The 12412-nt window shown below is 42.8% G+C and overlaps 1 protein-coding gene across 2 annotated transcripts in view; it reads right to left on the bottom strand.

Annotated features, from left to right (window-relative positions):
• Positions 1-9407, bottom strand: part of CYGB (cytoglobin) — a 75946-nt gene extending 66539 nt beyond the window's left edge. Inside the window, exons 1-2 of one of the 2 annotated variants that reach the window (XM_075349563.1) lie at positions 9200-9407; positions 8249-8442 (exon numbers count right to left, since the gene is read on the bottom strand). In XM_075349563.1, coding sequence (XP_075205678.1) covers positions 8249-8391 — 143 coding nt within the window. In that variant the 5' untranslated portion in view covers positions 8392-8442; positions 9200-9407. Of the gene's footprint in view, positions 1-8248; positions 8664-9199 lie in introns of those variants that run through there. The other variant, XM_075349561.1, reaches the window with a different exon arrangement.
• Positions 9408-12412: the final 3005 nt, after the last annotated feature.

Raw genomic sequence — 12412 nt, forward strand, 5'->3', positions numbered from 1 at the left:
TTTTTATACATGTTGTCCTACTCCAAGCTGTATAGGCTGAGAGCCAACTACCAATTAAGTAAATCAGGTGATGTGCATCCCTGTAATGAGGAGGGGTGCGGTGTAATGACATCAACAACCTATAAAAGGTGTGCTTAATTATTAGGCAACTTCCTTTCCTTTGGCAAAATGGGCCAGAAGAGAGATTTGTGAGATGAAAAGTCCAAAATTGTGAGTTGTCTTGCAGAGGGATGCAGCAGTCTTGAAATTGCCAAACTTTTACAGCGTGATCACCGAACAATCAAGCATTTCATGGCAAATAGCCAACAGGGTCGCAAGAAGCGTATTGGGCAAAAAAGGCACAAAATATCTGCCCATGAATTGAGGAAAATCAAGTGTGAAGCTTCCAAGATGCAATTTGCCACCAGTTTGGCCATATTTGAGAGCTTCAACATTACTGGAGTATCAAAAAGCACAAGGTGTGCCATACTCAGTGACATGGCCAAGGTAAGGAAGGCTGAAAAACGACCACCTTTGAACAAGAAACATAAGATAAAACGTCAAGACTGGGCCAAGAAATATATAAAGACTGATTATTCAAAGGTTTTATAGCCTGATGAAATGAGAGTGACTCTTGATGGGCCAGAGGCTGGATCAGTAAAGGGCAGAGAGCTCCACTCCGACTCAGACGCCAGCAAGGTGGAGGTGGGGTACTAGTATGGGCTGGTATCATCAAAGATGAACTTGTGGGACCTTTTCGGGTTGAGGATGGAGTGAAGCTCAACTCCCAGACCTACTGTCAGTTTCTGGAAGACAACTTCTTCAAGCAGTGGTACAGGAAGAAGTCGGTATCGTTCCAGAAAAACATGATTTTCATGCAGGACAATGCTCCATCACATGCATCCAACTACTCCACAGCGTGGCTGGCCAGTAAAGGTCTAAAAGATGAAAAAATAATGATATGGACCCCTTGTTCACCTGATCTGAACCCCATAGAGAACCTGTGGTCCCTCATAAAATGTAAGATCTACAGGGAGGGAAAACAGTACACCTCTCGGAACAGTGTCTGGGAGGCTGTGGTGGCTGCTGCATGCAATGTTGATCACAAACAGATCAAGCAACTGACAGAATCTATGGATGGTAGGCTGTTGAGTGTCATCATAAAGAAAGGTGGCTATATTGGTCACTCATTTTTTGGGGTTTTGTTTTTGCATGTCAGAAATGTTTATTTCTAAGGCTATGTGCGCACTTTACGTTGAGTTACTTGCAGCTCTAAACGCATCCTCTGGCAGAAATTGTCTGTCGAATTTGGTTTTGACCACAAAAACGCTAAAAATACGCATGCGTTTTTACCGCGTTTTGGACGCGTTTTTACTGCGATTTACATGCTTTTTCATTGCTGAAAGTCAGATGCGTTTTGAATACAAATACACTATTAAATAAAGTTTAAACATTCAAACACTATGAAAAAAAAAATGATTACAAATATCATTATTAATATCATAAACAAAATAGTTAATTTTATTAAAATGATAACTGTGTTCTAATATTTATGTATAAAATAACATTAAATTAATGATTTTCTTTAATTTAATTGTCGGACTATCTGTGTGCGTAAAAGGACATATCATGCCCTTAATATAATGTCAAAAACGCATGCGTTTATTTTGTCAAAAATGCAATCTTTCTGCATCAAAAAAGCATGTAAAACGCTGGGATTTTGATGTAGAATGCGTTTTGAAAATTCCCATTGACTCTAATGTTAGCAAACGCTGCCAAAATGGCAAAAACAATTGACATGTTGCTTCTTTAAACGCTGAGATTTTGACAAATTTTCTGCAACTGAAACGCTGCTTTTTTAACAGCATTGTGCGCACAAGAAAGCCCTAATTCCCATAGACTTTGCTTGAAAATCAAAACGCATGCATTGTGGCATTAAAACGCTATAGTTCAAAATGCTGCGGAAACGCATGAAAAAAACGCAAAGTGCGCACACAGCCTAAATGTTGTGCAGTTATATTGGTTTACCTGGTGAAAATAAACTGATGTGAGATGGGAATATATTTGTTTTTTATTAAGTTGCCTAATAATTCTGCACAGTAATAGTTACCTGCACAAACAGATATCCTCCGAAGATAGCCAAATCTAAAAAACACCCACTCCAACTTCCAAAAATATTAAGCTTTGATATTTATGAGTCTTTTGGGTTGACTAAGAACATAGATGTTGATCAATAATAAAAAAAAATCCTCTAAAATACAACTTGCCTAATAATTCTGCACACGGTGTATATACACTACACAGTACCACTTCTCCTGTTCTGTATACTGGGTGTAATTCTCAGTATCTATATTATTCTGTGTATATATACACTACACAGTACCACTTCCCCTTTCCTGTATACTGGGTGTAATTCTCATTATCTGTATTACTCTGTATATACACTGCACAGTACCACTTCTCCAGTCCTGTATACTGGGTGTAATCCTCATTATCTGTATTACTCTGTATATACACTGCACAGTACCACTTCCCCTGTCCTGTATACTGGGTGTAATCCTCATTATCTGTATTACTCTATATATACACTGCACAGTAGCACTTCTCCTGTCCTGTATACTGGGTATAATTCTCAGTATCTGTATTACTCTGTATATACACTGCACAGTAGCACTTCTCCTGTCCTGTATACTGGGTGTAATTCTCAGTATCTGTATTACTCTGTATATACACTGCCCAGTACCACTTTCCCTGTCCTGTATACTGGGTGTAATTCTCAGTATCTGTATTATTCTTATTATTCTGTATACGGTATGTACACTGCACAGTACCACTTCTCCTGTCCTGTATACTGGGTGTAATCCTCAGTATCTGTATTATTCTGTATATACACTGCACAGTACCACTTCTCCTGTCCTGTATACTGGGTGTAATTCTCAGTATCTGTATTATTTTTATTTTTCTGTATACGGTATATACACTGCACAGTACCACGTCTCCTGTCCTGTGTACTGTGTGTAATTCTCAGTATCTGTAGTATTCTTATTATTCTGTATATATACACTGCACAGTACCACTTCTCCTGTCCTGTATACTGGGTGTAATTCTCAGTATCTATATTATTCTGTGTATATATACACTGCACAGTACCACTTCCCCTGTCCTATATACTGGGTGTAATCCTCATTATCTGTATTACTCTGTATATACACTGCACAGTACCACTTCTCCTGTCCTGTATACTGGGTGTAATTCTCAGGATCTGTATTATTTTGTATATATACACTGCACAGTACCACTTCTCCTGTCCTGTATACTGGGTGTAATGCTCAGTATCTGTATTATTCTGTATATACACTGCACTGCACAGTACCACTTCTCCTGTCCTGTATACTGGGTGTAATTCTCAGTATCTGTAGTATTCTTATTATTCTGTATACGGTATACACACTGCACAGTACCACTTCTCCTGTCCTGTATACTGGGTGTAATTCTCAGTATCTGTATTATTTTTATTTTTCTGTATACGGTATATACACTGCACAGTAGCACGTCTCCTGTCCTGTGTACTGTGTGTAATTCTCAGTATCTGTAGTATTCTTATTATTCTGTATATACACACAGCACAGTACCACTTCTCCTGTCCTGTATACTGGGCGTAATCCTCAATATCTGTATTATTCTGTATATATACTGCACAGTACCACTTCTCCTGTCCTGTATACTGGGTGTAATTCTCAGTATCTGTATTATTCTTATTATTCTGTATACGGTATATACACTGCACAGTACCACTTCTGTCCTGTGTTCTGTGTGTACTTCTCAATATCTGTATTATTCTGGATATATACACTCCTTCAATGGGGGAGGGTGTTTTAGTATGTAGGCTGCTGGGATTTGATTTGTCGGCTATGGCTGCTTTTTAGTCCTCCCAGTACGGCCCTGGACATAAATGTGTTTCTTCTCCCTGTGTTTATCACTATTTATTATTGTGACATTACTGCGCATTATCAGTATTTTACATCATCATTTAGTAGATGATCAGTACAATGTGATTTCACTATTCGCATTATTCCTGTTTTATACTGTGTGTGCATTAATTTGTTCAGTACAGAAGACACATATGCTTTTCATGTTCTCAGCTCGCAAGTGAAGCTGATATTGGTAGAGTGAGGCGATATTCCAAGCTTTGCTATGGCACCCCATGGTTACTTGTTATAACCAGGCATACAAGCCTATATACGGTATGTATTAGGTATTAAAAACCTGTTCATCATAATTATCTCTTCACCCTGACTGCGTGATTTCTGATGAAGCTTGTGTTTTTAGGCAAATCCACACTTTTGTCTTTAATATACTCATCATAGGTTAAAATAGTACAGAAATAATTGAACCTCTGGGTACTCCAGTTTCTTCCCACACTCCAAGAAAGACATACTGATAGCGAGTTTATATTGTGAGCCCCAATGGGGACAGTGATGACCATGTCTGTAAAGCGCTATGGAATTAATAGCACTATATAAGTTAGTAAAATAAGTAAAATAAATAAACACAGATCTTATATATAAGGATCCAATAAAAGGTCCAATTGTATCAACTTTAAGAACTAAAGCCTGCTTTACACGCTGCAATGTATCTTACAATGTGTCGGAGGGGTCGCACATCCGGCATTGTAAGGTACATTGCAGCGTGTGACAGGTACGTGCGATTGCGATTGAACGGTAAAACGTTCATCGCATACACATCGTACCTTTCTCTACAATTGTACGTCAGATTGTTCATCGTACCCGGGGTAGCACACATCGCAGTGTGTGACACCCCGGGAACGATGAACAGATCTTACCAGCGTCCTGTGGCTCCCGCCGGCAATGCGGAAGGAAGGAGGTGGGCGGGAGGTTTACGTCCCGCTCAGCTCCGCCCCTCCGCTTCTATTGGCCGGCTGCCGCGTGACGTCGATGTGACGCCGAACGTCCCTCCCACTCCAGGAAGTGGATGTTCACCGCCCACATCGAGGTCGTATGGACGGGTAAGTACGTGTGACAGGGGTTATTCGTTTGTGCGACACGTTCAACAAATTGAGCGTGCCGCACATACGATGGGGGCGGGTACGATCGCATACGATATCGAATGCTTAATTGCAAGGTGTAAAGCAGGCTTAAGCAAAAGCTATATTCTAAATAAAGTGAACCATGTTCTTTGAGATGGCTGTTTGCCATCCTTGGCGATCCTAAAACTGTGTGCAAAAGTGACATTCCCAGAGTCCTCATTCTGTTCTGTATGATGCCAAATTCAGCGCACGGGATAGTGAAAAATAGAAAATGTAACATAAACACAAGTCACATCGCTAGCTCCCTGGGGTACAGTGACATCACAATCAGAAACCATCCTAAATCAGTCACCTAGTTTACTCTATAATTTAATGTCATCCATTTTTTGAAATTCTGATAGAATGCAATAGAACAAATACTGAATGTCAAAGTGAGTGAACCCCTCTATATCTGTGGCAATAAGCATCTCACATGAATATGAAAGTAGAGTGTTATTGAACAGCACTTTTTGTATCTTGTTACCTGGATTTTCTGTGCAGCTGAATGAAATCTACCGTTTTCTGCAGGCAGCCATTTTAGGCTGGGAAGAGCCTGACTGTTGCAATCATCAATAGGGTTACTGACAAGTCCGAAGTAATGCCTACACTTTTGATCACCACCTTATCTCACAAATTTCCAGTTCTGACAATCTCAAGAAACAATAAAACCCCTGTACATGCAGTATTACAAATATGTGTTGTATGGATGGGTAATATGGATCTAACAGAGTTCAACAGTTGTATCTTTTGCAGTTATATACTTGTGTATGTGATTTTTTTTTATTTTTTATCATAGATTCATTTAGAAACCTTAAAAATGAATTGTTTCTTGTATTATGGAGGTATCTTCTGGACGCAATATACGGTGGCACATGCACTGTGTATAGGCTAGTACGCAGTCGTGCAGTGGCACATGTACTGGATATAGCCCTGGACATAGTCATACGGTAGCACATGCACTGTGTATAGCCTGGTACACAGTCGTACAGTGGCACATACACTGTGTATAGCCCGTTACACAGTTCTAAAGTGACACATGCACTAGGTATAACCCAGTACACAGTCGTACGGTGGCACATGCACTGGGAATAGCCCGGTACACAGTCGTACAGTGGCTCATGTACTGGGTATAGCCCGATACAAGGTCATACAGTGGCACATGGACTGGGTATAGCTCGGTACACAGTCGTACAGTGGCTCATGTACTGGGTATAGCCCGATACAAGGTCATACAGTGGCACATGGACTGGGTATAGCCCGGTACACAGTCGTACAGTGGCACATGCACTGGGTATAGCCTGCTACACAGTCTTACAGTGGCACATGCATTGGGTAAAGCCTGTTACACAGTTGTACAGTGGCACATGCACTGGGTATAGCCCGGTACACTGTCATACAGTGGCACATGTACTAGGTATAGCCTGGTACACAGTCGTACGGTGGCACGTGCACTGGGTATAGCCCTGTACACAGTTGTAAGGTGGCACCTTCACTGGGTATAGCCCGATACACAGTCATACAGTGGCACATGCACTGGGTATAGCCCGATACACAGTCATACAGTAGCACATGCACTGGGTATAGCCCGGTACACAGTCGTACATTGGCATATGTACTGTGTATAGCCCGATACACAGTCGTACAGTGGCACATGGACTGGGTATAGCCCGGTACACAGTCGTACAGTGGCACATGCACTAGGTATAGCTTGGTACACAGTCGTACAGTGGCACATGCACTGGGTATAGCCCATTACACAGTCGTACAGTGGCACATGCACTGGGTATAGCCTGGTACACAGTCGTACAGTGGCACATGCACTAGGTATAGCCTAGTACACAGTCGTACAGTGGCACATGCACTGGGTATAGCCTGGTACACAGTCGTACAGTGGCACATGCACTGGGTATAGCCCATTACACAGTCGTACAGTGGCACATGCACTGGGTATAGCCTGGTACACAGTGGTACAGTGGCACGTGCACTGGGTATAGCCCTGCACACAGTTGTACGGTGGCACCTGCACTGGGTATATCCCTGTACACAGTCGTACGATGGTACATGCACTGTTTATAGCCCAGTACACAGTCTTACCGTGGCACATGCATGAGGTATAGCCTGGTACACAGTCGTACAGTGGCACATGCACTGGGTATAGCCTGGTACACAGTCGTACAGTGGCACATGCACTGGGTATAGCCTGGTAAACAGTCGTAGAGTGGCACATGCACTGGGTATAGCCTGGTACACAGTCGTACAGTGGCACATGCACTGGGTATAGCACTGTACACAGTCGTACAGTGGCACATGCACTAGGTATAGCCTGATACACAGTGGTACAGTGGCACGTGCACTGGGTATAGCCCTGTACATAGTTGTACGGTGGCACCTGCACTGGGTATATCCCTGTGCACAGTCGTACAGTGGCACATGCACTGGGTATAGCCCGGTACACAGTCGTACGGTGGCACATGCACTAGGTATAGCCCGGTAAACAGTCGTACGGTGGCACATGCACTGGGTATAGCCTGTTACACAGTCGTACGGTGGCACATGCACTAGGTATAGCCCGGTAAACAGTCGTACAGTGGCACAAGTACTGGGTATAGCCCGGTACACAGTCGTACGATGGCACATGCACTGTTTATACCCCAGTACACAGTCGTACAGTGGCACATGCACTGGGTATAGCCCGGTACACAGTTATACGGTGGCACATGCACTGGGTATAGCCCGGTACACAGTCGTACAGTGGCACATGCACTGGGTATAGCCCGATACACAGTCGTTCGTTGGCACATGCACAGTCATACAGGTCTTGGTCTTGCATCGTAACTTACATATGTGTTAATGACTTATTACCTGAACTTTTATACGCTGCTAATTTTAGAGTAAGTGGTCCTTTAAAAAAATCTTAATGGGGAAGCCCTAGACACTGTGCACCTAGCTCTCTGTGTGACACTAGCAGTCAGCGCCTTGCTTTCTGCATGTGCTACCATCAGACTGTGCACAGGTCCTCTCCCCTCGCAGAGGGTCATGGTGACACCTGGAGGGATCTTCCTTCCTACGAGCATTCTGCTGACACTGAGTGCTTTCCATTTCCTATGATCGAATCAGATAATATCACACTTAGGAAGATGCCATGTCCTGCGCACACGTAACAGTCATCCGTTTTTTTCTTACCTTATCAATATAGAGACCCCAACATCTTCACAGTTGGTATACACGCGTGCCCAGGTGTCCTTGATGATGTCTCTCTCACTCTCCGTTATCTCCTCCGGTCTCTCCCATCGCTCCGTCTCATTCTCCCCTTGGACTTTCTCCATGGACCCGTCAGGATGAAATCACACACAGCCCCAGGCAGGAATCAGAGCCCCCTGCAGAGATCAGGATGTATAAAGGGAGGGGGGGTGATGTGGGTTGTCTGTTCAGAGAGATGTCTAATTGTCAGACCTCTGAGCTCTGTCCATTGCTGCTGTGTGTATGTGTGTGTGAGAATCTCAGCCTAGAAATAAACTGATCAAAAGTAAGATATTTCAAGGCATTGTCAGAATGCTGAGGCAGGGAGCAAATCTCCTGTCCCTCCTCTTCCCCCTCCTCTTCTCCTTCTCTCGTTTTCAATCCCAGCCTTCTTCCCACCCCTTTTTTACCTTCTTCTGCTTCTTAACTCTTTCTTCCTGCCCTTTTTTCGCTTCATTCTATACGCCCGTCTCTCCGCCACCCTCTTATTTTCTTATCCTTGGTACCTGGTCCTATCCCTTGCTTTATTCTCTATTTCTCCTTTCACTTGAGGTCTTCATCTATTGCCAACGTATCTCTTCATGTGGATACTGTAGCTGTGTTCTACACCCCACAAACCAGCTTAGATTCATTTATTTACTATGAAATTGACCATAGTATATCCGTGAGATCTGGAAATAAAATTGTGGACCCCAAGCGCAGCATTTGGAGCCATGAAATGCCTTGGTGGTCTGTAAACAAGAGATAACGACTCGTTATTAACGAGTAATGATCACCTGGTAACTTTTCTCTTTTCTTTTGATGAGATGAATATTTTACAAATTATATTTCTATCTAGTTCCCGCGTCCTCCCATTGCCCTTTTATATCTTCCAGCTTCGGTGAATTGACTTACCTAGAAGCCAAGTTCTCTCCTTGCTCTGTTAATCCTCCTTAACCCATGCATCCACTTCTTCCGCTGCTGTAATCGGTTTTCATTTACCTGCGATCTTGTAGCCTCTACTTTGTTATCCCTCCATCATTTGTCCCCTCTTGTTTTCTGGGGGGTTTTCTTTGCCCCCCCCTTTCTTCCTTGGCTTCTTTCTCATTCTCCTTCAGACTTGACCTTGCTCTGTGTTCCCAGGCCACACACAACTCTCCTCTTTCATTCAGTCATATCTATCTTGTAAAGCCTTCTGCACTGGGAGTATCTAGTAACACTAAACCGTAACATGCCGGTCCAATGGAACATAGTAGAACATATAATTAAAGTTACTGATGTCTACGGCCAGGCTTGACTTGATGATTAATGTCTTCTCCTTTCTCACACTGCTAAGAGACTACAGCAAGACCTGCCCAATTATCTCTCAGATCCTGGCGCTTTAATATCTGACATTTCCATCCTTCTTCTGATCTCTGGGGTAAAATTGACTTTTTACTTGTTGCTCATTTCTCTTTTTTTATTTCAGAGAAAACAATAATTATCCTCCACCCTCCGCAATTTACCCTTCCAATTTCCGTTCAATTTCTTTCTCTCCCTTACGGGTTCATGTTAGTTATTATTCTAGTCCTCCCTTTTATACTCTACATCTCCTTTGCTTGCCCTTCCTCTGGCCTCCTCTTCATGTTTACCATCTGTATTGTTCCCTATGTAGCTTTTATGGTCTCCAATTTTATTAATTACCCTCCTACTCTGTTTTTTTTACCTTTATCCTACTTCCTTTGACGCCGCTTGTGTGTTATCGTTCATTACTTTTACTTTTGAATAATTTGTATTTTATTCAAATATTGTAGCTAAGAAATACAAAATAATAGAATCAACACACAGAATCATACATGAACATATACAGTGTTTTCATGTTGCCTTTTACAAAATTTGCATGCAGTATTAATATACAGTTGAAACCAGAGGTTTACATACACTGTCTAAAAAGACACATCTGCATGTTTTTCTCACTATCTGATATGGAATCAGAATTAACCTTTCCCATTTTAGGTCAATTAGGAACCAAAATTCTTTATATTTGTCATATGCCAGAATAATGAGAGACAGAGAGAGGGAGAGAGAGAATGTTTTAAGGCATTTTTACTACTTTCTACAAAGTCAAAAGTTTCCATACATTTCATTAATATTTGGTACCATTGCCCTTAAACTGCATGACATGGGTCAAACATTTTGGATATCCTTCCACAAGCTTCTCACAATAGGTGGTAGGAATTTGGGCCCATTCCTCCTGACAGAACTGGTGTAACTGAGCCATGTTTGTTTGGCACCCCTGAGGCTCGGGTCGCCACAGGGTACTGTACCTCATTAAAGGTGCGGTATCTATCTCAGGTAAGGTGGGGAGTTAATCACCGGTGTTCCACATTCACATACTACATACAGCTTAGGAGCCTTCTCACAGGTGGTATTGCTCAGGGTAGGCAGGATGGTGGCCATCACGATACATGGGACTTCCTCGGCCCTGAAGCCAACCACTTGGGGGGCGGGGTCCACTTGGGGTAGAAGTAGATGCAACACACTCACACAGATCAGATCTGTCAGGACCATAGTTCTGACAACAATAAAAATGACTGCTGGAACACCATAGTAAATGTGAACAGGGTGCTAGCCAAAAAATGAGATGTTGCTTCAGTATTGCCACATAATCTTCTTTCCTCATGATGTCATCTATTTTGTAAAGTGCACCAGTCCATCCTGCAGCAAAACAACCCCACAACATGATGCTGCCACCCACATGTTTCACAGTTGGGATAATGTTCTTAGGCTTCAAAGCTTCTCCCTTTTTCCTCCAAATGTAACAATGGTCATTATGGCTTTTCAGCCCATGTTGATACAGTACTCGTTTCACTGTGGATAATGATACAATCTTACAAGCTTCCACCAGGATCTTCACAAGGTCTTTTGGTTTTGTTCTTGGGTTGATATACACATGTCTGACCAAAGCACGTTCATCTCTGGTACACAGAACCTATTTCCTTCCTGAGCGGTATGATGGCTGGACATTCCCATCTTGTTTGTACTTGCATATAACTGAACAAGGCACCTTCAGGTATCTGGAACTTGCACCCAAGGATGAACCAGACTTGTGCAAGTCCACAATTCTCTTCCTGAGATGTTGGCTGATTTCTTTTGACTTTCCCATGATGCTATACAAAGAAGCAGTGTGTTTCAGGTGTGCATTAAAATACATCTCTAATTAACTCAGATGTTGCCAATAAATCAGAAGTTTCCAAAGGCATGACATCATCATATGGACTGTCCCATAGTGTTTGTAGTCATAGTACTTATAAGGGGGCTTTACACGCTGCGACATCGCTAACGATATATCGTCGGGGTCACGGTGTTTGTGACGCACATCCGGCGTCGTTAGCGACATCCTAGCGTGTGACAGCTAGGAGCGACGATCAACGATCACAAACACGGCAAAAATCGTTGATCGTTGACACGTCGCTCCTTTTCATAATATCATTGGTGGTGCATGCCGCTGGTTCTTCATCGTTCTTGTGGCACCACACATTGCTGTGTGTGACACTGCAGGAGCGACGAACATCATCTTACCTGCGTCCACCGGAAAAGAAGGAAGTGGGCGGCATGTTCCGGCTACTCATCTTCTCCGCTCCTCTTCTATTGGACGGCCGTTTTGTGACGCCGCTGTGACGTCGCTGTGACGCCGAACGCACCCCCCCTGAAGGAGGGATTGTTCGGCAGCAACAGCGACGTCGCTGAACAGGTATCTGCGTGTGACGCTGCCATAGCAATATTGTTCGCTACGGCAGCGATCACCACATGTCGCACGTACGACGGGGGCGGGTGCTATCGCTCGCAACATCGCTAGCAATCGCTAGCGATGTTGCAGCGTGTAAAGCCCCCTTTAGCGTATGTAAACTTTTGACTTTGCAGAAAGTAATAAAAATGACTTAAAAAATTCTCATTATTCTGGTACTTGGCAATTATAAATAATTTTGGTTCCTAATTGACCTAAAACAAGAAACATTTATTTCTGATTTCATATCAAATAGTGAGACAAACATGCATATGTGTTTTTTTAGATAGTGTATGTAAACTTTTGGTTTCAACTGTATGCACACTTGTAAGCCGATTTAAGGGGTGGTCCACTACTTGGAC

This window comes from Anomaloglossus baeobatrachus, chromosome 5 (genome assembly GCF_048569485.1).
Source record: "Anomaloglossus baeobatrachus isolate aAnoBae1 chromosome 5, aAnoBae1.hap1, whole genome shotgun sequence".
Lineage (NCBI taxonomy): Eukaryota > Metazoa > Chordata > Amphibia > Anura > Aromobatidae > Anomaloglossus > Anomaloglossus baeobatrachus.